The sequence below is a fragment of the Pithys albifrons genome, chromosome 5, assembly GCF_047495875.1.
Source record: "Pithys albifrons albifrons isolate INPA30051 chromosome 5, PitAlb_v1, whole genome shotgun sequence".
NCBI lineage: Eukaryota > Metazoa > Chordata > Aves > Passeriformes > Thamnophilidae > Pithys > Pithys albifrons.
This window is the reverse complement of record NC_092462.1, coordinates 49,714,463-49,742,251: the sequence shown is the minus strand read 5'-3', so window position 1 is coordinate 49,742,251 and position 27,789 is coordinate 49,714,463. Positions and strand designations below refer to the sequence as shown.

The window sequence follows — 27,789 nt, the reverse complement described above, 5'->3', positions numbered from 1 at the left end:
GCTGCAAAAGGAAGGGACACACTAACCTGCATCCGGTCCTGTGCAGTCTTAAGACAGTTTGTAAAGGAAGAAGACGGGGACAGCAAATACCCTGGCTACTCAGGCACCACAAGAGCAGTGGGGGTCACCTTGATGACCTGCAGGAGCAGGGGGCTGCTGTGCTGTTTGCATCCACCTGCAGTTTCAAAAGCCCCGAATTTATCCACTCCCTGAGCCAGTGCATGAGCCAGCCTAAGGGAACCAGGCAGAATTTCTCAGAAAATTCAGAAAAGCTAAGGAAAGGATTATGGCTTTACATATATTATAAATGCTTACACCTTCATACCTTCAAACTATCTGCAAAGGGTATGATGTAGTCAAGGTTTGCCTGTTACTGACTTCTCTCCAATGCATGCAGAAGTTTCTGTATAGAAAAAATGTTTCTTCCTCAGAGTTCTGTGCCTCAGAAATAAGAGGTGCATTGAATCTAATCTTCCTTGGGCTTAAGGGGAGATAGAAGACTTGGAAATGCTCTTGTTAGCTCTCGCACTTTTATAGAAAGAAATAGCATGTTATGTATTGAAGCCAAGGAAAAAGTCGTTTCACTAAGCTGAGAAGGAATTCGCTAGAATGAAACATATCAGGAACGTAACCAAAAACCAAAATCAAATGTAAAACAACCCCCCAAACCCTAAACAAATGGAATTTAGACAAATCAGTTTTGGAAAAGCTTGAAGCTGTAAAAAATTGGAAAAGATCTGAAAAAGCCTGGCACTAAGTAAAAATTTCTTTCAACTAGCAAGGAAAAATTCACTAGAATGAAATATGTTAGAAAAAAAACAAAAGCAAACAAAAACCCCTTAATCATACAGAATTTAAACAAACTGGGTTTGGAAAAAGCTATTTCTCCTCCATTGCTCCACATATTTTCTTTGAGAAAGTGCAAGTTCAATAGTTCTCTGTTTGTCTGACTTTCTGCTATAAAGAAAAGAGCACAAAACTGAAATATTTTTCTTTTGATCAAACCTTCCTTGCCTTGTACATGCATTACAAAGACCTGAAACACAAAAACAACTGCCTTTATCCTGAACAAGTCACCTTGAGAGGTACAATCTAACCCTGAATTCATTTATGGTGACTATGAAATATGACAATGAAAGGGAAATATAGTACTGAAGAATGAATATGAAATACACTTTAGTTGAAGTGGTACATTATTACATAACCTCTCCTTTGTTATATTGCTTCTTGTAACCTGATAGAAGACTGCAAGAACAAAACAGTGGCACTTTAAGTATTAGAGGAAGATTTTCTAAAAGTCAACTGCAACAAAAACTCACTGTTAAGTATAAAGTCTAATCCACTACAGCCTGCTCTTCCAAAATCTCTGTGGCATGGCTTCCAAATAAAAAACAAATCTAAGTAATAATCTTTTGGGAAGGAAAAAGGTTAGAAGAAGAGCAACTCACAAAACAGATATGTGTTTTTATTAATTTTAAAGAATCTGCATTTCTCCTTCTTCATGCATGCCTGTATCGGGGGAAATATGCACAGATGAGAGCTAGACCTCTGCCCTCTCATCTGTCTGGGGGAAGAAATTAAATTAAGAGTCTGTTTATTCAGAGATTTCATCAGGATGTGAGTTGCCATAGAAAATAACAATAATTTCTCCTAAATACTTTAATACTTACTTTAATGTATTCACAAATAATGCAGGTATGGATATTTACATTCTGCTGCATTATGTGTGAGATAACTTTGAATTACTCCCTAATTACCTAGCTAATGACAATTACTAGACCGAGTTTCTGGTTCACAGTGAGGGAAATAGTCCATGAAATGAAAATATATACCCTCATCCCACATAAAATTTATTAAAATACAGGTGCCTCTTAAATATTTTTTATGCTTTAAAGAGCCGCATAAGCAGGTACGATGGAAAACTTATACAGGGCTTCTTCTTTAGTATTTTTCTGACTATCAATAATAATTAAATAATCCTCAAAGAATCAGTGATCTCTCTCATGGAAGACTTCTCTCACTTATTCTGATCATAGGTGCTTCCTATCAATGAGAAACTTTGTTTCCATGGTTGTGTATACAATGGGGTTTGTGCAATCTCTATTTTTAATCCTAATTTAACACTTTACTGAAATGATCATGTTTCTGGCTTGGCAAGAACCACATCTGTTGTGCTTTTTGCTGAACTGCTTTTTAATACACACATATCAGTAAATCATGTTCCTTTATGTAGTCAGATTTTCTCAAGTTCAAAAGAAAATTATAGCGTCCATTCTTTAAAGGTATGTCAGGAGTGGAGGCAATTAGGATTAGAAAAAAGTACATTTTCTATGATTTTATCTTTAAAATCCATTCCAAATATTTAAATATACAAATAATATACCAAATTTCTAAGCAATTTTTTGTCATTTGCTATGAAAATAATGTGAGTCATTATCCTGAAGTATTCTTCTTAGGTGATTTCTCTCCTTCTAATTATTTCCAAGATAAAGTAATTATTTTCTTAAATGCTTTGCATATTTTCATTTTCTTTTATTCCCTATGGTACTGTACCTTACAATACATGTGGTTTCCATACTCTTTGCACTTTTAATTAAAACCTTTTTTTCTGCGGGATAGGCAGAAGAGAGAAAAGGAAATCACTGAGATATCATTTCAAAGGGATGCTAAACAGACAGTCAGGTTATTTTAACAACCCCAACATTGCTTTAGATTTTAAATAGTTTTTATGCAAAATGGAAAAATATAAGCAATAATGGTCCTTGAATGTTAGATAATGCCTTCAGACTTAACCGTCAGCATTGTTCCTGGATTAAGTATACTGAAAACAATTCTTGGTACAACTCCTCTGAGAAAAGTCTTTCTCTTTGCTGCAACAAGACCATGCTATGGACCACTGCAATGAGAGCACACAGCAATGGCCTCACCCTCACTGCATTCTTTCCTGCTTCCTTTGGGACTGCAATTAAGCTTATGAATGAGCTGGTCAGATAGCAGAGAGACAACCATGGACCTTCCATTCCTGCACCTGCACCATGAAAGGGTCATTGTCGGAGCTCTTATCGTCCTCAGCCAGTTTTCAGTGGCTCAATTACTGTGTTCCAAGCCAAATATACTGTCACAGATCATCAGAACACTACAGGATGTAGGATAGAAAGCCATTAAACCTGGCTCTGCTGCAATACTAGGGTGAAGTGCTTGTTGGCGTGGAAGAGAACCAGAGAACCTGGAGGGGAAAACCAAAGTTTTGTAGAGAAGACCTGCCCTCACATCCCACCTGGGCAGGAAAGTGCTTTGTGAGGAGTTCCATTAATTTAAATGGGATTACTTGAGGAAAGTAACCACCATAAGGGCAAGAAAGCAAAGCAGACCTGAAATAAATATCAGAGGGGTTTTTGCCTCAACAGAATCCTGTTCTGCATTTGGGTCACTACAAGTTTCACTTAAATGTAGGCATATCTAATGCCTTCCACTGGAGATTATTCTGGCAGCTGTTGCCAGAGGTGGAAATGACAGAGAGCCTCTGAGGTTCAGAAAAACCAGAATACAGCCCACACCAGCCTCCCTTAGCTGAAACCCAGGAGGGCTTGCTCTGCAATTCAAATAAAGGTCTGAACTAGTGAGGCACAAAGTCAAGGACTGGTACTTAATAATAGTTAATTTGATCTTTTCCCCAAATGAAATTATCATGTAGACAATGACAAATGGCAACATTGTACAGATCATAAAGTGCTTTCACCAGGTCAAAAATGCCTACTTGCCTGTGCCACTCCAGCTTTCCTGGTTTTTTGCAGTATAATTCTGTACATAACGCCAATATCAAAAGCTATGGTTTTCCTCAAGAAATAGACAGGAATCAGACTTTGTCATCTGAATGGTAATTCCTTCTAATAGAGGTATGTAATTCTGATATTCACTGGCCACTACCCCGCTGAAAAAAATCTCCAGAAATTGTAATCATAAATGAAGTTGAAAATTAAACCATTAGTCATTGTAAATAATATATGTGTCATCTATTAATTAGAGATTCAAAACTTATAAGATAAATTCTGATGAAGGAGACTTGTAAATGTTCTGAACAGTAGTATTAAATCAGTGATTGCATCACAAAGCACAATGAAAAGAAATGTTGCTGAAAAATGTAATTGAATGCAAGGATATAATAATCAATTGGTGCTTGAGCAGGTGTGAGGGATTCAGAACTAATTAATACTGTGAGAAATGAAATGCCAACATACATTAAAAAAATAAATGTCAGAAATAATTCTTGTATTTGAAAAGGGAACAGATTAATCACCCTTATAAAAAATCCAGTCAATAAAACCAGGTAGAAACTCTGAACAGAAAAGAACAAGATTTGTAATGGGAGCTAGTGAGGGAAGTCAAGCTGAGACATACTTCTTGTCATAACGCAAATACGCTGCTATATCACTCAGCAGATTCCCATTTAATCATGGCTATTCCTTTAGCTTTAGGGATCACTATTTCATCAACAGTGAAATAATTAACGCAATATTGATAGGTGCATCATGCTCAAAGGTTTTGAAAGTTTTGCCATTATTCTAACTTGGCAACAAAGGAACTACAATTCAAACATAAATACATAGGCTTTAGCAACAAGTGTGATATGTGAGTAGTGAGAAAGGCAATAATTTCAAGTACACAGCTCTTTATGACCTTGTGATTAGCTCAGAATAAATACAAATAATCTGATTACCATTAATTCTCTGCAAAAGTGGACAGTTTGGAAATTTTCATTGTAAAAATGGAGAATGGATAGCAGGCAAAACTTTGATTCAGTTGAAGGATCTTAACATTAAAAGAACTATTTCATACACTTCTAGACTTATAAACATAAGATATGAAAGTATAATAAGAGATCTGGTCATACAATAGAGAAGAAACAACTAAAGTCATGAAACACAGGAAAAGCCTTTTCACACACTGGCTTTTGTGTGGTAGACAAAAGAATTCTCCCTACCAACATCAAAATAAGGTGTAAAAAAATGAGGTGTAGCTGCAACTCTAGCACATGTCCTACCACAGGAAATAGTCCATATTAGAGGTAAGGGTTGGTATTGTTAATAAGAGCTATAGCTTTATAACTTTGGAAGGTACTTTTAAATATCCTTCCTTGCCTTACAACCTGTAAAACTTAGCTCTTTTTGATCCATAATAGTGTAGATTGCATAAATCTCAGTTTGCTCTTATTTTATGATTTCCTCTTTCCCATATCCTAAGCACTATAGTTAAAAATATGTATTTGTAGCCCAGCAGAGGAAACAAATCCTCTTCCTTGCTCAAATTACTTAAATTGTCTTAATTGGAGTACCAATTAAATGATTAACTGATTTTTCCACAACACACTAAAATGACACTTCTCAAAAGCAATCTACTGAGTCAGATTGTCTGCAGATCAGGGAGTGCTGCATCTTTTGATGTTGAGTGTAATTCAGAGGCTTTCTTTGTAAATGTAAGGAACAGAAACTGTTGTTCTAGGACAAAATTAGACAGCACACAAGGTAAGAAACAGAACAATAATGATGGGCTGCCTACTGTGTTGACTGTTGTGGGAATGCAAGACATACAGCTAATTTTTCTTAATGTAGGAAAGATATCCGCAGGATTAGTGCAAATCTTAGCACCCCTAGCAGCAGGGTTCTCCTATATGCTGGTAATGCTGGAAAACATGCACTCCTTCATACTGCACTTTTACATATAATGTCCCAGACATAACTTGACAAAACGGAAGTTACTCCTCCCTGTAGATGGATATGGGCTATGGACTTGTCTTAGTTCAGCAGGTGAGACTAATTATCACTGTGTGGGGGTGATCAAAGCTGTGTATTCTAGCCCCTCTATTCATTCCCCAAGGACAATGGACCATTAGCAGCAGCTGCCCAGGGAGTCATTAGCACCTTCACACCCAATCTGAGGGGGCGTGGTTGCTAATGGGCCATCAATAGTTCAAAAATACTCCATGACTCACGAGTTAATCACCCATTGTGTGAGTCCCTGCCCTGGGGAGGGACTGGGTGGTCTCTGAGGGTACATATGTGGTGGGTAAGAAGACCCTGGGAACCTCTTATCAGATCCAGAAGCGCAGTAGGACCTCACAGCAGGTGACCACCACTCTTGACCAGACTACAGCCATCACCTGGACCAACAGGTTTTTCCACTTCCTTTTGCTTTGGACTTGGGGGAACCATGTGGGTCTCAGCACAAGGGCTAACAAACCCCTTTGGGTTTGTGCCCCAGGACACTGGGTGATACTGCTGGGTTTTGTGAGTTGAAGGCAATTTCCCTTTGTGTCAGTGTATTTACTGTAATATTATTATTATTAAATTGTAGCTCTGACTTATAATCTCATGTTGAGTTCATTTCTCCTGCTGGTTTACCTTTAAACCAGCACAGGACTTTAGACAGCCAACTCTGCTTTTCTGGCTGACTAACCAAGCAGGCTATGGGAGCATGCAACCGAATATAAAGAGAACTCAGTTAATAACTAAACTGGTGACAAACAAGAAAGATACCTCCTATGAAAAATATTATAAAAGTTTGAAATTTGCCAAAAGGTTAATTTACAAACAAAAGTGTATGCTAGTAACAAGTTGTAGGACAAACTCGGGAGCCAAAAGGAGTTTGAAAACTTGCGGGAATCAGGCCAGGATTTCACCCAAGGCTTTGAACCTCAATAGAGAAGGCAAAGCTTAAAAATGTGAGTTCACAGCTACACTAAGCCTTCCCTCACCTCTGGGCACTCATTCCCATTCCTTTCATTTGGCTGGCACTTACTTTCTGTTTTAGCTCAACTGAACAAACTCAGGAGCTAATATAGCCATAAATAAACACACAAATAAATGAGCAAATAAATAAATAAAGTAGGTAGGTACGTGAGTAAGCATTTAGCATCACTATCAGTAGTAGTGTTTCAACATTTTGGACTATTATTTCTATTAAAGTAGCAAACCTCCTCACTGATGTAAGAGTTTAGCTTAAGAGACATTAACTGTTCCGATCTACATATTTTAATATGTGATCCAAGGAACAGTTTTTAGTGACGCACAAATTATAACACAAATATAATTGCCATGAAGCCATGGCCTAGACAATAGCTTATGCAGAACATTAATAATGCATGGCTCATTAATATCAGGTATAAATCATATCCCCTGCTCAGTGTGTGTCAGAGCTCATATGGGAATACATTTTGCCATGATATTATACTCATGAGCTGGATAAAAGCACAAAGTTGCATTAACAAAATCCAGGTTGTATTGTATCTGTAAAGTAGCACTGTTGCTTCTAGTGAAACACACATGAGTCTACACTGAATTATGGCTGTAGTGGTGTATATTAAATTCTATTTTCTAAGCCAATTGATATTGTGTAGGCTTTATTTAAAGTGTGATGAGAGATCAGAAAGCAAGTACTAACCAAAGGCAATGAAAGGCAGCTCCCAAGAGGGGAATCCCCAAGCTGGTGGTGGTGGTGGTTGGTTACACCTGGATGGCTCATCTGGAGGCCCAGCAGGCTCAACCATGTGGCAGAGCTTTGTGTGGCTGAGGCAGAAAACAGCCACAGCTGAGGCAGGAGTGTCCCTGGGAAAACACTCCAAGAGTCCACAGTGCTCCAGCAAGCAAAAACCAGGTACAAAGACAGTTCAGGCATGCACCTGCTTCTGTTTCCTGAGTTCCCAGGATGCTTCACTTCAGGGACACACCTTTCTGGAAGGTCCCAAGATGCTGGGGACAGTATTCCCCGATCCAGCTCAGACAGGGGCCAATCCCCCATGCTCCAAATTACATGGTGGTATGAAAATGTCCACTAAAAATCCTTCCCATTTAGCTAAAACTGCAATAGCAAGCTTCCTGACACCTTGTCTTGTTCCTTGCTGAGTTGTATTTTTTTTTGAGCTTAGAGAAGGAGATATTTGAAAATTACTCAGATGCTGTGGCCCTCTTCTCTCTTCAGAACCATCTGCCAAGGCACACTTTCAAGTCAGGGAATATTGTCCTCAGGGGAATATTGTCTGGGGCTGAGTATGAAGTTAGCACTGTGCAGAGATCAGGGCCAGTCTGATTTCTTGCAGTCCAGGGATGGACTCTCGTTTTTTGCTTTGTTTCCTCCTCTAAGGATTCTGACCACCATCTCATGGTCAGTGCATCCAAGGTTTGCGCATCCCCAACCAGTCCATCTTTGTAAGTATGAGGTGCAGCAGTGCACCACCTCTTGACTCCTTCATCACCTGTGCCAGAAAGTTGTTATCAATGCAATTCAGAAGCCTCCTATATTTGTCCAGAGTTTTTTCCACTATTTTGTTGTGAGTTCTTTTAACACTGTTCCATAGTGCGAGTTGTCAAGGTACTCTAACCATTGCTAAATGGCAGAGTTAAAAGATGGATCCTAGTCTTTGATATTCCCAGTACCACCTGATCACTGCCTCATTACTGGATACTTGTTCTAGTGTATTAATGCTGTCAGAATTCTTTTAAATAGAAATATTGACCATTGCACACAGCCTGCAGTAAAAACAGTGAATGCCACCTATAATGCAATGTGAGGCATGGTTTAACTCTAAACACCCATCACTCTCATTTCTGAAAACACTAACCTGTTTTGTGTCAAGTTGCTGTGATAAATAGAAATAACAGAAAGGCTTTTTGGAGGAAAATGTGTTTTATCAGAAAGGTTTAAGACAAAAAGTCAAGTCACAACTTGAGAGTTTTCACTGCCAATTCTTTGTACCTCCAATATTAGCAATTGACTTGGGGGAAGGGAGAGGAGTGCAGCAGTTAACTATGTTGCTCTGCACAAAACAGTAATCTTCACAAACCTTTATCTTATCCTTTCATTTGCCACTCATGTGCAGCATTAGCAAAAAAATGATGCTACTATTTGGAAAGTTGAAGAGACATTGAATTCCTTCCTCTTTCATAATTTATACCAGGGTCTCAAAAGATCTGCAAAGAACTTGAAAGCAGAGTTGCTTTTCAATATTAAAACATTATGAATATTCATCTTTTACTGTGACTCCTATCCACCACAAATGCAAAGGACAACTGTTCAAAAGGTTTTCCATTCTGGATCTAGTTAAATGCTTCTTTGGTCCCATATGAATTGTTGATTCTGCAAATATTACTCAGACCCTCTGGTTTCTTTGTATCTGTACATTAAGTATACTGTTAAAAAATAAATCCTTCTTCATCACAGTGTGGGGTTTGGATTAAAAGTTTCCTGAAAATAATATACTATATTACAGACCATTTTCTGTATTACTGTTAATCCCTTAGCATCCCTAAGTTGCTATGGGCAGGTCTTTCACTAGACCAGAATACTCAAAGCCTCATCTAACCTGGCCTTGAACTCTTCCAGGAATGGGGCATTGATGACTTCTCTGGGCAACTTGTGCCAGTTCTTCACCACCATCAGAGTAATTTCTTCCTAATATCTAATTTAAATCTCTTGTCTTTTAGTTTAAAACCATTGCCCTTTGTCCTATCACTACATGCCCACGTAAAAAGTCCATCCCCCTCTTTTTAATAAGCCCTCTTTAAATCCTGGAAGGCCACAAGGAGGTCTCCCTGAAGCCTTCTCTTCTCCAGGCTGAGCAATCCAGCTGTCACAGCCTGCCGTCATAGGAGAGGTGCTCCAGCCTGGTAAACATCTAGGTGATCTCCTCTGAACCCCCTCTAGCTGCTCCATCTTTCTTGTGCTGATGACCACAAACATGGATGCAGCATTCCAGGTAGGGCTGACCACTCCTCTTTTGATGAAGGCCAAGATGTGGTTGGTCTTCTGGGTCTGTCAGTGCATGCTGATGGGTCATGTCCAGCTTTTCAACCTCAAGAACCCTGAAGTGCTTGTCTGCAGGGCTGCTCTCAATGAATTCTTCTTACAGCGTGTACTCATGTCTGGTATTGCCCAAGTCTAGGTGCAGCACCTTGTACTTGGATTTGCTCATGATATTCATATGGGCCACTTCTCAAGGTTGTTTAGGTCCTCCTGGATGGCATCCCTTCCTTCTGTTGTGTCACCTGCAACCTTGCTGAGGGTGCACGGGATCTCACTGTCTGTGTCGCCAATGAAGATATTGAAGAGCACCAATCCCAAGACAGAGCCCTGTCACTGGCCTCCATCTGAACATTTAGTCATTGACCACAACTCTCTGTACCCATTGAGCCAAGTCCTTGCCCACTGTATATAGTCCACCCTTCAAATTCATGTCTCTCCAATTTGGAGACAAGGATGTCATGTTTTTCATCTTCCATGAAGAACATTTATGTATTTCTCATGAGAAGATGCAACTTTCCAGGAAAAAGACTATCCCTGAAATATTCCTAGCTTTTGTACTCAAAGACTTGGAACTAAGAACAACTAATTTAAAAACAAAAAACCAAAACCAAACCCACACCTTACTAACAGTATACTCATTTGGTTGTTTCCCAGTAAGTATTGTTACCCCATTGTTTTGGTTTGAATACTTCAGCAAAATGTCAAGTATAAACTCAAGCGACAAAGCTCACTCCTCCCTGCACTGAGAAAAAGGAGGAAACAAACCTCCAAACCCTAAACTTAAACTTACCTGTTTATAGAAAGAGGGAAAATTAAAAGTAAAACTACAATATAATACATATATACAAAGGTAAAAAGAAACAATAACTCTACACAAAGTTTCCCACCCAATAATACAGATTCCATCACCCCGGCCACAAAACACCCCAAAAGATACTTCCCAGAAGACACCCAGCAAGGAAAAGGTAGACATTAATAATAAAATATTTACTTCCCCAAACTAAAACAAAATGCAAAGTAGCAGTGGGGCAGCAGTGAGGTCCAGCTCAGCAGAACAGCAGCACCATGTCCTGTCTGTACCTCGGCCATGATGGAAACTGAGCTAAGCACCTCCCTACACTGTATTTATACTGAGATGATGCCGGAATATGGTATGGAATACCACTGGCCAGTAGAGTCAGCTGTCAGCTGCCTAACCCAGCTCAAGTCAGCTGATAATCCAAGGCCTGCTGTAAAAATCAAAGCCTAAATCTGGGCCGAGCTAAACCCATAACACTCCAACCCTTATTCCATACCATATTACATCACTCATATCCCAAACCTATCTACTCCCCATGCTTGAACAGTCGTTGTTCTTTTCAGGGCTGTCTTTCACCCCTTCAGCAGGTAGACTTTAGTCCATTAGGGTGGATATTTTGGGCAGGAAATGCAGTCAGTCATTGGACACCAACACCAGCTTAGCTCAGGTCTTCTTCACCTGGTGGTTCATTTCCTGCAACACACAACTCAAAATGCAAGTCTATTTTCTCTTCTCCCTCCCTTTCCCTTGTGGGGGGAGGATCTGACTCTCTGTTGGGTACTTGGCATTTTGTCAGCTCCACTGAACACAACCATCTACTCCCACTGATGAATCAACCTGTCTAGGAGGAGGTTTCTTAATGTTCCAAATCAACTGGTGGTTAATGTATACCCAGCAGCAATATGTTTTATAGTCTTCTGAAAACATGAAACATTGCCATGTGTAATATGAATACATGAGGGTAATCTCGTTATATAAATAGACAACCTGTTAAACTCTCATTTTCTTTCAATATTTTTTTTCTCAGTATTTTCTTTCCAATATATTGTTTGCTTCCTTTGGGAAATTCTGTCTTTAATAAAAAAGCACCTTCATAGAGGCTGTAATGGGTTGCTTAAAAACAAGCAAATGAAAAACCCACACACAAGTCCCAAGAGAAAAGCCATGTAGGGAATTAAATATTTGTGCTGTCAAAGCATTAAAAACAAAAATACAAAATGTGCTATATTTAAATTAACTTTAATAAGAAGTACAAAAAGATAATGTTAAGCAATATTTTGCATGTGGTTAATAAATATTCTTCAACAGCAAGCAGTGACACATTCAAACATAAATCCAGATATTTCTTTTACATTTTAGAAAAGTAACAATTTTCCCAGTTAAAACAAGGTCACAAATTACAGAATATTGTCATCCTCTTAAATTATTTATAACTATGAAACCTACTAAATAAGTGAACTGTCACCCAGAAGATTTTATATGATGTTGATGTTCAGGGTTAACTATACTTACATTTATCATGCAGTTTCTTACTGTGCATATTTGATTGGTGTTTAATTTTAATTAAAATTATTGGTTTCATTCTTCCTGTTTCCTTATTTCTTGTTAGTATACTGGAAGCATCTATTTTCCAAGTCCTATACATTTTCATGCCTAAGTGACTCACTAAAGTAGATTTTTCATACAATGCATAAATGATCTCTGACTCCATCCCAGCTGAGAAATTGCTAAACATGTCTGAATCAGACTTCAGTTTATTTTTAATATTTTTAATAAAGTATAAAAAGATTTAGAGTAATCACTTTCATTAAAATTAAAGTGCCTTCAAATGTTTCCAAATAAAGTGACTATTTGGAGGGGAGAGGAAGAAGGGGTTGTGTTTAGGAACTGATTTTTTAACAGTTTATAGATACGGTGCATATGTATTCTAATAGATGTAAAGTACTACATTGCATTCCGTGCTAATGCTAAAGTACAGTAGCCTACAAACTGATAAATTCAGCCAAAATGAGCATTGAATAAAGAATATCAAAAGCAGTTGATCAAAGTAATATCTTGTTCCATTCTCCATTTCCATTCATCCTCAACAGCATAGTTTGATGGATAAAGTACTAGAAAACAAATATAACACTTCAACCTGTTGAAGTTTGCCTCTTTTAATATCAGAAGAATGAAAGTATTCATTGCAATCATGAAAAACTTGAATGCATAAAGGTATACTTCAGACCTACCCCTGACTGAGTGAAGTATTCACATTATGTAAAGAATTAAAATTTAAAAGCAAAATAGAAATTTTAAATTGTCCAATAATAAAAATATAATTATATATATTTATGTAGACTCCAACACTAGAGGAAGAGTATACATCATCTTGCATATTTTTAAACATCCTCCAAGTTCCTTTTTGTTAGTGTTACCTCCTAATCCTAACTCAGAGCACTTTGACAACATTCTTAAAGGGCATTAATATATACCAGGAATAGAACAGACATCAGGTTCTGTATTTCAGTATAGTTGACTGTTCTTTTTAAGGGCTTGTTTTCATAGGTTATAGAACTGCCAACCTCTATCCAAAGGAGAGCCCAGGTGTACTCTTAGGTGTATTACTCTTCTGTAAAAATTCTGACTTCATTGATGTAGATGAATATCCTGAGGATGTGAATCTGCTTTATTTTAAATTCAGTGCAAACTTTGCCCTGATCTCCACCAGAGCTGTCAAGTCCTCAAATTTAGCCTCTTCCAGTAAGATGTAAGCACAGACTCCAAAACACAAGTTAAACGATGCACCTAGAGACCTAAATCTAGAAAATTAAGTGATTTAAAGTAGAGCAAAACATTTTATGTGATTATTATCTACCATTCATTGAAACTTTAACTTCTACTGCTAAAGGCCTAAAGTGATGAAGTCCATCACTTATTCTCAGATGGCTCTAACTAACAATTGGATTCAGAATAGACTTGAAAGTTCAGCTTGTTAGGGATTTGCGTCATCTACAGAAATGAGGTTGGAGGAAGTCTCCTTGATTAAAGACAAAAAAAAATCAAGATAGTAAAGGGATATAATAAAGTTATGTTGCACACCAAGGGCATTCTAGAAGAAGGTACACTGTTGTTGGAATGAGGTGGAAGGAATCCTAACAGTCCTTAATAGAGAACCATTCTCTTTACTTGAGGCTCAGGTGTGAGCTGATTTTCATATAAATTCACATAATTACTTTAGTGTTTCAATGTCTGCAAAAAAAAAAATAAAACAACTTTATATGTGACATCAAATTATACCACACTCAGAGATTCTCTTTAGGTGTGTTTAGATATTGTACATTTATCATATGTGGTTTTTAAATGAAGCTATTTAAGTTACTGGGTATATTTTAAAATGTTTTCTTCCTCTACTTTGAAACTCACTGCATTAGTTTATAAATTATGTGGGCATAGACTGATGATAGCTTCATAGCCACACCAAAATAATCTTTTGCGCAAATTTATTAGGAATGGAAATGTTCAGTAGCATAGACTTCATCTATTTTGTGAAAGGCCAAGGCAAAATGTATGCACCACAAAGCTTTAAGAAGAGAAATGAGAGGTATGGAGGATGGACACTGACTGTCTGTGCTTTAGTGAAAGTCATAACTTTTAAGAAAACAGTCTGTAGAATTAACAAAGTTCTACTTAATTTCTGAAGCCTCTCCACCCTAGATGTCCCAAATGGCAGGACGTATCCAACACTGATGGTCTGTTTTCACGAAGCAGTCAGTAGAAACCTCTCACTTTCAAAGGCACAACTCATGTCCCTCAAGTGCAGCAGAATTATAGAGGAAGTATTTTAATTTCATTTGCTCCAAGGGTTACTTTCCCACAACTCACATATGGCAGTGAAGGCTCAGAACTGAAGCTGAAACAAAAACACACATTACTTCCTCAATGGCTTCTTCCTCAGTTACCTCACAATCCACTGATGTGGTAATAAAGCCATTTGCTTTTTCTCCTTCCTCCTTTCCTCCCCCATACATCCCTACCCCTCCCAGCTGCTTCTGGTTAATTTCATGCAGACAGTTTATAATCACCTCACTTTTGAAAAGTCTCACCACCTATAACCACTGGGAAGGAAAGGTGATTCAATAAGGCTCTTGTTTGCTGTCTAGATGCTCTATCCTGTGACTATAAAGGTACATTAGCTCCTTGATTTAGAATAAAGTTCGGTGGTATTAGTCTCCCAAACTAAAGCTTGTATCTCAGAACATCTACACAATAATTTTTTAAAAGGTCCTCTACAGTGCAGCAGTTACAAGTTGAATTAGCCCAGATATGGAAGGCAAAGGTAATTTCATTGGCTACAGCATAACTGAGAAGTTTGGAAGCCACTCTTTAAAAAGCAATCTGTCATGAAGACTCCAGCAGACAACTCTGGCTGATAAACCCTGCTGATCTCCATAGTTTTCATGCTGATTTATAAATTACTGTTAAATTAAGTGACCACATGCATCCAGAATTCTGTGCCCTAGTACTACATTGGAAACTGATTTCATAAACCTCAGAATTACTGTAATTCCAATCTAAGTTTACCACAGTGTATTTATTCTGTTAATTTCTTAAGACATACAAAATATAACATCCTGACCCAATAAAAATGAAAAAATAAATTAGATTAACATGCCAACCAAAAAATTCACTGGTGTATTCCACATCTGTGATACAGAAGTGACTTGCATTTTCTCACACTCATTCTCTCTATCCCTACTTTATGTATTTAAGAAAAGCAAGTTTTACTCAAATTAAATAAAACTTCTAGGTATTTGGCATGTAAATTTGTGACACCAGCTTTAAAATCCCAGACACAGATTCCATACTGTTAAAAGAAAAAAAAAGCCTAACTCTTGTATTCTGGTATGCCTTGCCTCCATTCATTTAAATCTTTACATTTAAATTCTTTTATCCAGTTGGTAGTCTTACAAATTTGCAACTTACATGTATTCAGTTTGCCCACTGTAAATGTTTCTGTAGTGAAACAATAAAGCAAACTCCTTCCTACAGAAGAAGTTTGCTTTAATGTGGACCAACTGAACTAAATATAAAAGTGAAACTTCTCTGGAGCATACCCACTTTAAAGCCTTGCTGATGCCCAAAGTAACTGCATGTAAATATTTAAAATGTATTCTTTTTCAATGAGTGAATTCATATAGTATGCCTACTTTTCTATATAAATGTGCAATAAATGTATATTTAACATGGGATAAACACCTTTTCTTTGTGACTGACTCTAAGTATAACACAAGCATAAACAAAAGGGGCGGTGAATGAAAAAATAGTTGTACCCAATAAAAACAGGAGCAGCAGAGCTGACTAAAATGAGACAGCATTGGGCTTCTTGTGCAAACTGAAGATACACTTTTTGCATGCAGCTCTAAATTACCCACGTTATTTTCCAGACAAGTTCTGCTGGAGAACACTTGTACTGTTAAAAACCTTTCAGGGCTCCCATTCTTGGATAAGGATGCAAAATCCTTCCTCATCAAGTAATTCATCATGACCCTGAGCACATTCATATTTGGTGTGGGGAGAATTCTGATTATGGAGTACCATCCAAAGAGAGATACACAACCTTATTTAAACACTGTGAAGGCTTAGAGTACCTAGGATGTGGCCAAGGCTGATACACAAACCTCTGTTTCTCATACCCCAGTCTAGTGAGGCTTGGAGAGTCCCTAGATCTTGCTGATATGAACAGAATGGAAGAACTCCCAGTAGGTCACAGGAAGGAGACCTCAGTCACCAAAAATGTAATCGAGCTACTCTACTCAAGTTCAAGAGCAGTTTAGCTTGGGTCTCCATTAAACTATACAGTCAGAGCCCCTTGCCAAAAACAGTTAGAAGTGAAGGGATTTTTCTACAGTCCTAATATTTACAATTATTTGTACATATGTACATATTTATATATTTATTCATACCTGGACAATGTGATGTTGAAGGGATAATTTATAATTTACAAATGAAACATTTTAAAAATGTATGCTTATACCATGAAAAAACCTTTTTTTATTGCTTGCCTTCCAGCGTTATGCTCATAATCACACTATTGCACACATCTCCATGTTACATGGAAGATCTACATTTACATATAAATATATATGAAAATAAGGATATTTTTATTTTAATCTTATGAGTAAAGTGCTCATTTTTTAGCTACTGTTGATGAGAAATGTTTAGACTGACAGTTTACTTAGAGGGAATTTAAGGGATACACACCTTGTCCATGCTTTTCCCTTTAATTTATAACCAACGAAATGTCTTTATTTTACTGATGTCAGCTCTGTCTTAACTATTAATTCTATTCATAATATGCATTTGTGACCTTGGCATGTATACTGTCACACAAAGTACAAAACAGAATCACATCAAAAGCAAAGAAAAAGCAAGAAAACAAAACAGCAAAACAAAGCAGTGTTTCTCTTTGTTGTTTTTAGCACATTTCCATGTCTTAAGATACTCTTTTATTTGATTTTAGAAATATTTGTACAACTTTTTTTAAACTCTGAACATATCTATTTTATGCACTATACTCAAATACTGTACAAAACTGCAATAAATGACACTATACGACTACATATGTCTCTACTAGAAGACATCATCATAAAGGTGTACCATTTTTAAAGGTCAACTAATAACTGCTAATGTATGTGTGAATCAAAATATTTTTGATTGGCCAAGTATACTAAAATCTAAATACAGTACACAATTACTTTCAACATTGTGATTTACCAGGCCTTTAGGGGCATAAAGAATCTTTGCAAAGGCTCAGATGAAAAATAATTTTACTGATAGTATTAAATGTTCTTATAAAATTGCCAATGGCAGCTCCAATTTTTTATATTTATGTATATGAAATACAGTTGATACCTCCTGATGATGCATGACCTTTTATTAAAAAAATAACATTCAAATCTTAGCAAAATCATTTCTAGTATACAAAGTTGTTGTAAAGTTATGTCAGTGAAATGTAAAGTTGCAATTTACAGAAGCAGCAGTAAATTTTATTTTATGGACAACTTCCTGAACTTAAATCATGGTTCTTGTTTCCCTTGAAAACACTGCTTGCTGTGACAAATACAGGTAAATACTTTCATGGCTGGCTTTAGGAAAACATTAGGCAAGAAAAAAGTGTACTACTGATATACTTAATCCTGAAAAGTTTCTGAGTGCTTATATGAACCCCAAAATAATCCAATTAAGAACAAAAGCAAAAAGCAAAAGAATTCCAGCTTTGCTGAACCAGACAACCTGGCTTAGCAGCATCGAATAACTAAAGCAGTGAAAATAAGAAGAGTTTCACTAGAATAAGTTGGTTGATATTGGAAATTTGATTAGCACTTTTCCTTGAAATCACTTAGATGAATTTATTAACAACTTCAAAGAGGACAGAAGTAAGAAATTTGTGGCTTTTGCCATATAGTAGTCTCTCCTTCCTCTTCAGTCTAACTAGTATCCAGAATGCTTGTGAAGAGTAGAACTCTACTACCTCTGTACTCTGTTATGTACATAGGTATTGCTATTGTATGAAACAATTATACTTTTTTTAAAAAATCACTTTTTTAAATGACACTTTCTTTCATTAAAGTAGAATTAGTTACTTTATAGAAAAATATTTTAACTTTAAATTAAAAAAATACTGTTCCTAAATAATTATGTAGGATCATATCTTCATTTCATTGTATGGAGAGAATATAATTCTGTATATTTGAATGCTAGTTTAACAGATGTCCCCTGGGTTTAACTTTTAAAGAGCTGGCTGTATTTGCCATGGGTGCTATCTGTTTACAGACCCATGAGTTAACACTGTGTGCCTCCTTTGGAGGTACACAGACAAGACATTTATATACACACTGTACACAATGGTTCACAGATTAGCAGTTATTAGTCGGACTGTACATAGCAAACAACCTATCTGATTACAATGATGCTTTAAGTCCTCAGTGCAATTCAGCTTTTAGGTTGATGGCGCAAAGCCAAGTAGGACAGGCTCCCTGTTTAAATATGTAGCCCAATACACTAAATTGAAAGTACCAAATAAGACTGGAAACACTATTCTAGACATTCTGTCAATTTTGCTAACACTGTTGAATGTCTTCTTTGCTTCTTGTGGCTTCGCTTCTGGTTTTGCCTTGTTGGGTTCTGCAGTTGTAGCACTCTTGGAGATGGTTGGTAGCACTGAGTCCTTGGTAATATTTGGAGCATAGTTGGCAACAGCCACTGCATAGGCATTGTTTTTCTTAATGACAGACGCTTTTTCTTTTTTCTATTGGGAGACAGCATGAAGTTAAATATTTAATGTGTATTTGCCAGAATAGACTTAGTAAAACATAATTTCGAAAGTAAGAGATACAAATGATTATGTATTTTGAGTATATTAATATTAAAATAAATGCCAGGAATAACATACTGATAAATTCAAATATAAAGACCTCCAGTCTATCCAAAAGCAAGACATAAGATTGCTCTTGCACCATCAAATTCCCTACTGAAGTTATATGAGGAAGGGTCTGTTACTGTGATTGTAAGGATAACTCGAAAAGACTTGGACTTTCTCTAGTTGCTTTGTATCTGTCTCCTTACAACAGAATTGCAAGATCTTGAAAATGTTTTCTGTTTAGATTCCTCAGCATTGTAATAAAATTAAAATTAGGCCACCTTTCCCACATAAAACTAGCATCACTATTATTTGGACATATCACAACATACCACTAATAAATGAATTTCAGTAACGGCTTACACTTTTTAGACACTCTGGGAAATATGTGTGTTTACATGCATATATACATAAACACACACATAGAGGGATCAGAAAGAGATTGCAATTTAAAAAAAAAGAAGGACTCTAGGCAGGTAGTTTAAGAATGGAGCTGAGAACTAGCCCTGGAACTATTTCTGTTTTTCAGAAATTATTGTTTCTAAAAATGCAAAACAGTGATGAAAACAGGAATATCTGATGGGAGACAGTAAAGAAGACCAGACTCTTCCCAGTGTTATCCATTGGAAGGACAAGAGGCAATGAGCACAAGCTGAAATACAAATATTCCTCTTAAATATACAAAACACCCCCACACACCACTTTCTTACTGTGAGCGTGACTGAGCACTGGCACAGATTGTTCAGAGAGGTTGTGGAACCTCCATCTTTGGAGATATTAAATAGTCTGGACATGACCCTGAGCAACCATCCCTAGCTGACCCTGCCTGAAGGAGGGGAGTTAAATTTGTTGATCTCCAGAGGTCAATTCTAACCTTAACAATTCTGTGTTGTTAAGGGATTGGGTAGGCTTTCAAAGGGTTAAAATTCAGCCAATGGTAGTTCATCGAGACTCTATGTGTACACATAGTAGAGGGACGCATGCGTAATGAATACGAGCTTGGCGTTTTAGACATATATATAAATAAACAGACTAGCTCTGCAATAAGACGGTAATGCTATACATTGATTTACTGATTTTCAGCAATCTCAAACTAAGAAATTTCTAATAACCTACAGGGAAGAATGGAAGACAGTTTCTCAGGAAACAATACATATTATTTACATATATATATATATATATATATATATAATTTATACACAAAACATAATAGGTAATGTTAAATATATGCATATATAATTTAGAGACAGCCAAATAAATATTAGATTCAGTCTGTCTCTTCCACAACACAATTAAACCAATGAAGAAATAGTTAATTTTTTGCTTCTGTAAGAAGTCATCAGCTGTTGTATCAGTTTGTTTTGATTTTTAATCTAATGGATGTGGCACAAGTGAGGAAATCTTTGTGACATTCCTTACATAAAGGCATTTACATTTTTTACTTCCACTGGGGGTATCTACCCATTTTCCAAATTTAGGTTTTAAATTACATTAAATTTGATATTTATCTGGGCCATCTAAAAATCTTGGTAAGATACTAATGGTTAGATGCTGTGCCCAAAAGACCTTGTCTTAGGAAATCGTGTCACATAAAAAGAGAATCTAGGAATCAGAACCATAGAATTGATTGGGTTGGAAAACACCTCTGAGATCATCAAGTCCAACCCTTGGTCCAACTCCAGTCCGTTTACCAGATCATGGCACTCAGTGCCATGTCCAATCTCAGTTTAAAAACCTCCAGGGATGGTGAATCCACCACCTCTCTGGGCAGCCCATTCCAATGCCTGATTACTCTCTCTGGAAAGAATATTTTTCTGATATCCAACTTAAATTTCCCCTGGCAGAGCTTAAGCCCGTGCCCCCTTGTTCTATTGCTGAGTGCCTGGGAGAAGAGACCAACCCCCACCTGGCTAGAACTTCCCTTTCACATAGTTACAGACAGTGATGAGGATGCCTCTAAACCTCCTCTTCTCCAAGCTAAACAACCTCAGGTCCCTCAGCCTCTCCCCATAGGACTTGTGCTCCAGTCCCTTCACCAGCCTTGTTGTTCTTCTCTGGACCCACTCCAGCACTTCAATATCTTTCCTAAACTGAGAGGCCCAGAACTCAGCACAGTACTCAAGGTGTGACCTCACCAATGCAGAGTACAGGGGAAGGATCACTGCCCTGGGCCTGCTGGCCATGCTATTTTTGATACAGGACAGGATCCCATTGGCCTTCTTGGCCACCTGGGCACACTGTTGGCTCATGTTGAGCTTCCTGTCAATTAGTATCCCCCAGGTCCCTTTCTGCCTGACTGCTCTCCAGACACTCTGTGCCCAGCCTGTAGCACTGCATGGGGTTGTTGTGACCAAAGTGCAGGACCTAGAACTTGGCCTTATTGAACTTCATCCCAATGGAATCAGCCCATCTCTCAAGTCTATCCAGATCCCTCTGCAGAGCCCTCCTGCCTTCCAGCAGGTCAACACTCCCTCCCAGATTTCTGTCATCAGCAAATTTGCTGATGATGGACTCAATCCCCTCATCTAAATCATCAATAAAGATGTTAAACAGGATTGGACCCAACACAGACCCCTGGGAAACACCACTGGTGACCAGCCGCCAGCTGGATGCAGCCCCATTCACCATCACTCTCTGGGCCCGACCCTCCAGCCAGCTCCTAATCCAGCAGAGGGTACACTTGTCCAAGCCATGGTCTACCAGATTTTCCAGGAGTATGTTATGGGAGACAGTGTCAAAGGCCTTGCTGAAGTCCAGATAGACCACATCCACAGCCTTCCCCTCATCCACCAGGTGGGTCACCTGATCGTAAAAAGAGATCAGGTTGGTCAGACAGGACCTGCCCCTTCTAAACCCATGCTGGCTGGGTCTAATCCCTTGTCCATCCTGAAGGTGCTGTGTGATTGCACTCAGGATGAACTGCTCCATAACCCTGCCAGGCACGGAGGTCAGGGTGACAGGCCTGTAGTTGCCAGGGTCAGCCTTGCAGCCCTTTTTGTGGATTGGGGTGACATTCACCAACTTCGGTTGGGAATTTAGCATTGTTTCTCACTGACTGGGGTGTGAAAAAGAGTTGATCCAATATGTAGTTTGTTCCTGCACCTGCTTTCCTGTGAGACAAATTCCATGTCAACAGCACTTAGATGAGAATTTTCCTATAATGTGAACACAGATGATTGTCTGTGAGGAAACACATTTCACTTCAATTGGTGAAAAGTAAGCCTGGCTTTAGGTGTACAGATGCATTCAGTAAGAATAAGAGCAAATTACCAAATCAAATTATGAGAGGAACATGCTAATTCATCTGTATTTTCTACCTTTCAGACACAATTAGTGTGATTTTGAAATGTGTCTGTAATAGCATTAATAAGGCCTGCATAATAAAGATGAACCATATTTTCATTATGAAAAACAATGACTGAGTTAAAAGTTTAGCTTTTGGTTAAGTTAGTCTGAAGAAAGTTGAGAACTGAAATGTGAATGGTATATAAATCTTAGAATGTAATGGCTAATTTTGTCATTCCTAGGGAAGGTATACTACCTAGCTGTTAAACAGTTGCTGTTCCTAAGATTATGAGACAACACTGCTTCACTACTTTAAGGAAAATAACAAAGGATGATAAGAGAGTTTATAAGGGTTCTCCACATTATTATATTGTCAGGGCAATGTGTCTGTCTGAAAAGCTTCATTCATGAGATGCTGATAAACTTGCAGTGATTCAGTATCTACCTCTAGCAGGAGGGAACAGATCCTGAAGCCACTGATAGTTCACACCCTTCCAGAAGTCACAGAGAATTATAAAGAATATACATTTACTCTTACTCTCCTTTACTATTATCTGAATATTTGTCATCTTTATGCATTCAAAGTGCTGAGAAATCATCAGTTAATGAAACTTTGTTTCACATCTACTTTAATAATTTAGGAAGCAAATAATAGTCTATCCTGTTTTAAGATGAATCACAGAAATCAGTGTATTCTTTGTCAGAAGAAATTGTTTTTATGGGTAGAATCAAGGACTGAGATAGGACCAAATTATATCAGACATTATATCAGGAAAAACAAGTCAGTTTTAATATTTGTTCTGTGTTACTACAATTCTAAACCATAAATATACAAATTTAGGTGTATCACCAGTTCATTCTGTTCGTGAACTAAGAAATTCTCTCAGGTTTAAACTTCATGCTATCACATCTATACCACTATGAACACCAGAAAATTAGGACATGACTGTTCTCAGAGCATCAATATATTATAGATGAAGAAGAATTTTGTACAACTGCTATTTAAATTAGTTTTAAAATTAATGTCTACCTATCATTAGGAATAAGTTATAGAATACTAGAAATGTTCAAAATGTTCTAGATTTTGTTATTCATAGTATTTACATATATGGACATTATTTTCTTTACTGATCCTTACCAGGAAAATTAATATAGATTATAACTTTTTGTATTGTTTTTATTTCCAACTGAATTTAATTTTAAAAAAGTGATCAACCAATATAATCTGTATTACATTTTATGAATAATCAGATAAATCATCATGTACTAATTTTTATTAGCAAATTTTATCAAAACAATATATTACAGCTGGTTTTGTGCAATTGTCTGGAAATAGGCCTATTTCCTTAGGACTTACCTTATCATTCACTACACTTTTTCCATCCCAGGCCCATCCTCGTTTTGTGAAATAATTTACAGTTGCAAATTCAATTAATGCAGAGAATACAAATGCATAACAAACAGCAATAAACCAATCCATAGCTGTTGCATATGCTACTTTGGGGAGTGAATTTCGAGCACTGATGCTTAGTGTTGTCATTGTCAACACAGTTGTTACTCCTGCAAAGTGACACAAAAACAGAACATCAACAATTTTCCTTGAATTTTGAATGTTAACAAAAATTCAAACAAAAAAATATTATAGTATGTTTTGGAAACACAAATGAAAATTTGCTTATATAAGTTGGTAATAAACTGCCAGAACTATATCTGGATATTCCTCTGAAGTATTTTAGTCTAATTTTGCTGTCTAAACTTCCGTGACATTATCACACAAATTGGTCTTAGTTATGAGAAATAATGTTACTTTTTTATGCCAGTAGGTGTATCTCTAACCATCCAGAGACACAGTTGACATAAACAAGATAGGTTTTCATTCAGGTAACATAGATTGTTTTCTAGAACAGCAATGAGTTGAAATGCCAGATTAGTCGAATTATACTATGTGTCATAAAAAAGACTTGATGATCCAGAAAGACTGTTCATTCTCTGTGGTGATTATTAAAAGCATTTTGCAGTAATTTTTATATAATGAGGATGCAGTAGGAAACCATGAATTATGCACCAAAAAAAAAAAAAAAAACATGGGAGGAAAGGAAGAGAAGAACATTTTTCTGAATCAGTTTTGGCAAGCAAAAACCCATAGCCACAAACACAGTCTCCATTCCTTAAGTAAATCAGTTCTCCCACCCCTGGCTGAATCGCACTTCAACAAACTAAACTATTCCCTTTGTGGCACACCATTAAATATGTCTCCAGAATTAAAAGCAAAGCAAAGTGATATACTTAGCACAGATCAGCAAACCTACACTCAATTATGACAGGAAAAGGAGAATGCCATGGCAGAAATATTAGCAATAGCACATCACAGCTTCAACAAAGGCACACTCATAAAATTGTTTTAAGAGGCTTCCTGAGAGAAAATAAATTCACTCTCCCTAAGTCAGATCCTCTGCTGTCAGCAATCTGTCACCTGAGTTCTCAAGGATCAACGTAGCTCAGACTTTTTTTCTGATACAAGAGAAGAAGCAATTTTAACCACTGTGTGAAAGAGTGGCAGCAGGTACACCTACTAAGACCTTTGCAATTTCCATCCCCTCAGTAAAGAATCTCCATCTCTGATGGTTCTACAAAGGGTGAGAGAGCAAAGTCAAGTGGACTCAGCCTCACTGCTACTCTCTCTTGATGTGCTTCCAAAGGTCTGTGTAGCATGGAAAACAAGGCACGGAAGCATCCTGATGAGTCACACAGTATCCAGACACCTTAGCAAACATACATGTCTAATTTCTGTTTTTCAGCATCCATAAATTTAAGAAGTAGATTTGGCCTGGAATCAGCCATGACACTGTTGGGATCTACTAGCCTATATAACAAAAAGGAAGCAGCTATCATACTGTAAGGTATGAAAAAGTGTAGAGAATATATTTTATAAAAAACTTAGTCTCTCCTAACACTTACACAACATATGGCTTAATTATTTTCAGCCCCTCCGGGAAAAGACAGCGTGTCTTACATTTAAAGTTACCACATGTAAATTTTAACACCAGTCCTGAGCTTTAGATAAATCATTATAATTATACAGAGGTACGTTTCTCACATATAAGGTGACCTCATTCACATGTAAATATATACAGTTGCTAAGGTATTGCTCTAAGTCCTACCTTTTAGAATAAACTAATCTTCTGTAAGCCCCACTGACTGCTTCAAAAATCTGATTTAAGATTTACTGCTGACCTTTCCTAGTCTCAATTAAAACATCATGAATTTACATCTTGTATCTTGCTACCAGTTGACAGTTTCTCTGAAAAGCTCAGCAAGCCACACCACTTTGTGACCCAAATGCTAATCAAGCAGCACACTGCCAGCTCATTGCCAACACACTTTCATTTATTCCTCTGCTCTGTAAATTCAGAGATGTTCAATCTACCACAGTCATTTAACCTGAATTGAGTGGGAAAAAATTGGACAGAATATTTAGTCTGTGATACCTGTCAGTTTAGGATTCTCTAGATGTTTTATATTGCTATTATTCTTCAGACAAAGGACAGATGATTTTGCACATTATGGTTAATTTGAAAAATCAGTATTATCAAGTCTTCTTTATGAAAAAGGACTGAATGGAAAAAACCTGCTTCCTTGTCACTGCTAGACCTGTGAGGACTGAAAAATTATTAATGTGGAGGAATATAGCCAACTTGTAAAAAATATTAATTTATTCCAAAAAGATTTAACTTAAACCTCACAAAATTATACACTGACCAGATCAAAACAACCCCTCATGGCTTGTCTAATTGATAACACAAGTAAACTGATATTGTTCCAAAAACTAGCAAGCAGATTGTACCCCTACAATGAAGTTGTCAAAGTATTGGAGGAAAAAAAAATTAAAAGCTATGTAAAGACTACATGGTATCTCCTGGCTATGTAGAAAGAGCAGAGTTTATATATAGGTCAAGCACTATCTTTTGTAGCTCAACACCCAACAGATGTGGCACTGAATAGATGCCAGAAAGAAATGGACAGGTATCTTTCTGTAAGAGCCAATGAGCAGCCATCATTTTGTCTTTAAAAAGGATCCAAAAAATAAACCATTGACATTTCCTTTCTCTGAAGAGGACCAAGCATTTTATACTTGACAGTAAATACACCCTAACATCCTTACAGGTTTCCTTCCCAGCAGTGCATGCCTATAAAAGCTAAATATCTTCTATCACCACAGGTTTATCTGTTCAAACCAAGACTGGAGCTATTTTTTTTTTATGGTGCTGCTTTTAAAACAGCATCTGCTTACTGGAGAGAGAAAATCCATCTCCAGGGCTGCAAATTTAACACTTTTCACTGGCACTAAACTTATATCTGTGGAAAATACAAGCTCTGTTTTGTTCATAACAGTGGAAGAGGTAACCTGAAAAACTAGACTGCCTAACTGAAAACATAAAGTGGAAATTGGAGGAGCCAGAACAAATATATTAAGGGTAAAACCTGTCATGGTGACTAGTTTATGCCCATATTGGTGTGCAAAATGCAGGCTACTTCTCGACAGGGACAAGTTTTTTGGACCCTAATTTCACCTCTTATGTATGTACTGATTTTTCTAATTTGAAGAGATTTTAGTCAACTAATCATATCCAAGCATTCTTGTGCTAGAATGTGGAAATCTTTGAAAGTGAAAGCCCTAATTAATGAGTTACCAAAGGAGATTTCTGTAACAAAAGAGGTATTTCAGCTTTGCAAATGATTTGTAAAAAATATTTAAAATGTGCTCTATTTCTTAAAATGTCAGACTAGTCTTTCCGCTCCTTATCCTTTCATCATACCAGTTTGCAAAGATACACACAATTGTTGAAGCACATATCACAGAAGGATTGATAAATTGCTTTTTTTTTAATTAGGAAGTTAGTTACATTACTCTATTGTTTCACACTTTCTGTCTCTCTCTCTCTCTTTTTTTTAATAGTAATTGCAACTGGGTTTTAGTAATTAGGTATCTCAACCTGGTCCAAAACCCGAATAGATTCATAAATACAAATAAGAGCAGAAAGAAAATACTGTTGTCCATTTTCAAGATGCAGATTACTGCTTCATTTTGTCACTTCAAGAGCAAATGGTTAGAGGTGTAAACAAAAGCTTAAAAATTCTGAAGATACAGTATTTTAAAGTATAGCACCGTAACATTTGGCTACACACTATACTGCTTGTTTTTTATTTACACAATGTATATGTATTACAAGAGAATGCAATACAAAAGGAGTGTACAATGATTTTGCTTAAACAGCAGGAGACAAATTTGAACACCCATTGGGAGAAAGATTACAGAAAATAGCTCAAGTGCTCTGTCTACCATTTCAGTAAAAGAACAACACAAATCAGTCTCTTTAAATAGCATGGGAGGCAAGGAACATAACATAATCTGTTTCCAGAAAAGTTGCATTCAGTCACTCAGTTAAGCTACATATACATATGGTGAAGTTGGTTGTGGTAGTTTTAGCTAGGCCTCAGTTTTAGTAGG

At 37.1% G+C, this 27,789-nt stretch overlaps 1 protein-coding gene across 2 annotated transcripts in view; it reads right to left on the bottom strand.

Annotated features, from left to right (window-relative positions):
* Positions 1-11,823: 11,823 nt before the first annotated feature.
* GABRA2 (gamma-aminobutyric acid type A receptor subunit alpha2) overlaps positions 11,824-27,789 on the bottom strand; it is a 64,212-nt gene continuing 48,246 nt past the window's right edge. For both annotated transcript variants that reach the window (XM_071556548.1, XM_071556549.1), the window contains exons 9-10: positions 23,638-23,840; positions 11,824-18,884 (exon numbers count right to left, since the gene is read on the bottom strand). In XM_071556548.1, the coding sequence (XP_071412649.1) occupies positions 18,576-18,884; positions 23,638-23,840 (512 nt within the window). In that variant the 3' untranslated portion in view covers positions 11,824-18,575. The remainder of the gene's footprint in view (positions 18,885-23,637; positions 23,841-27,789) is intronic.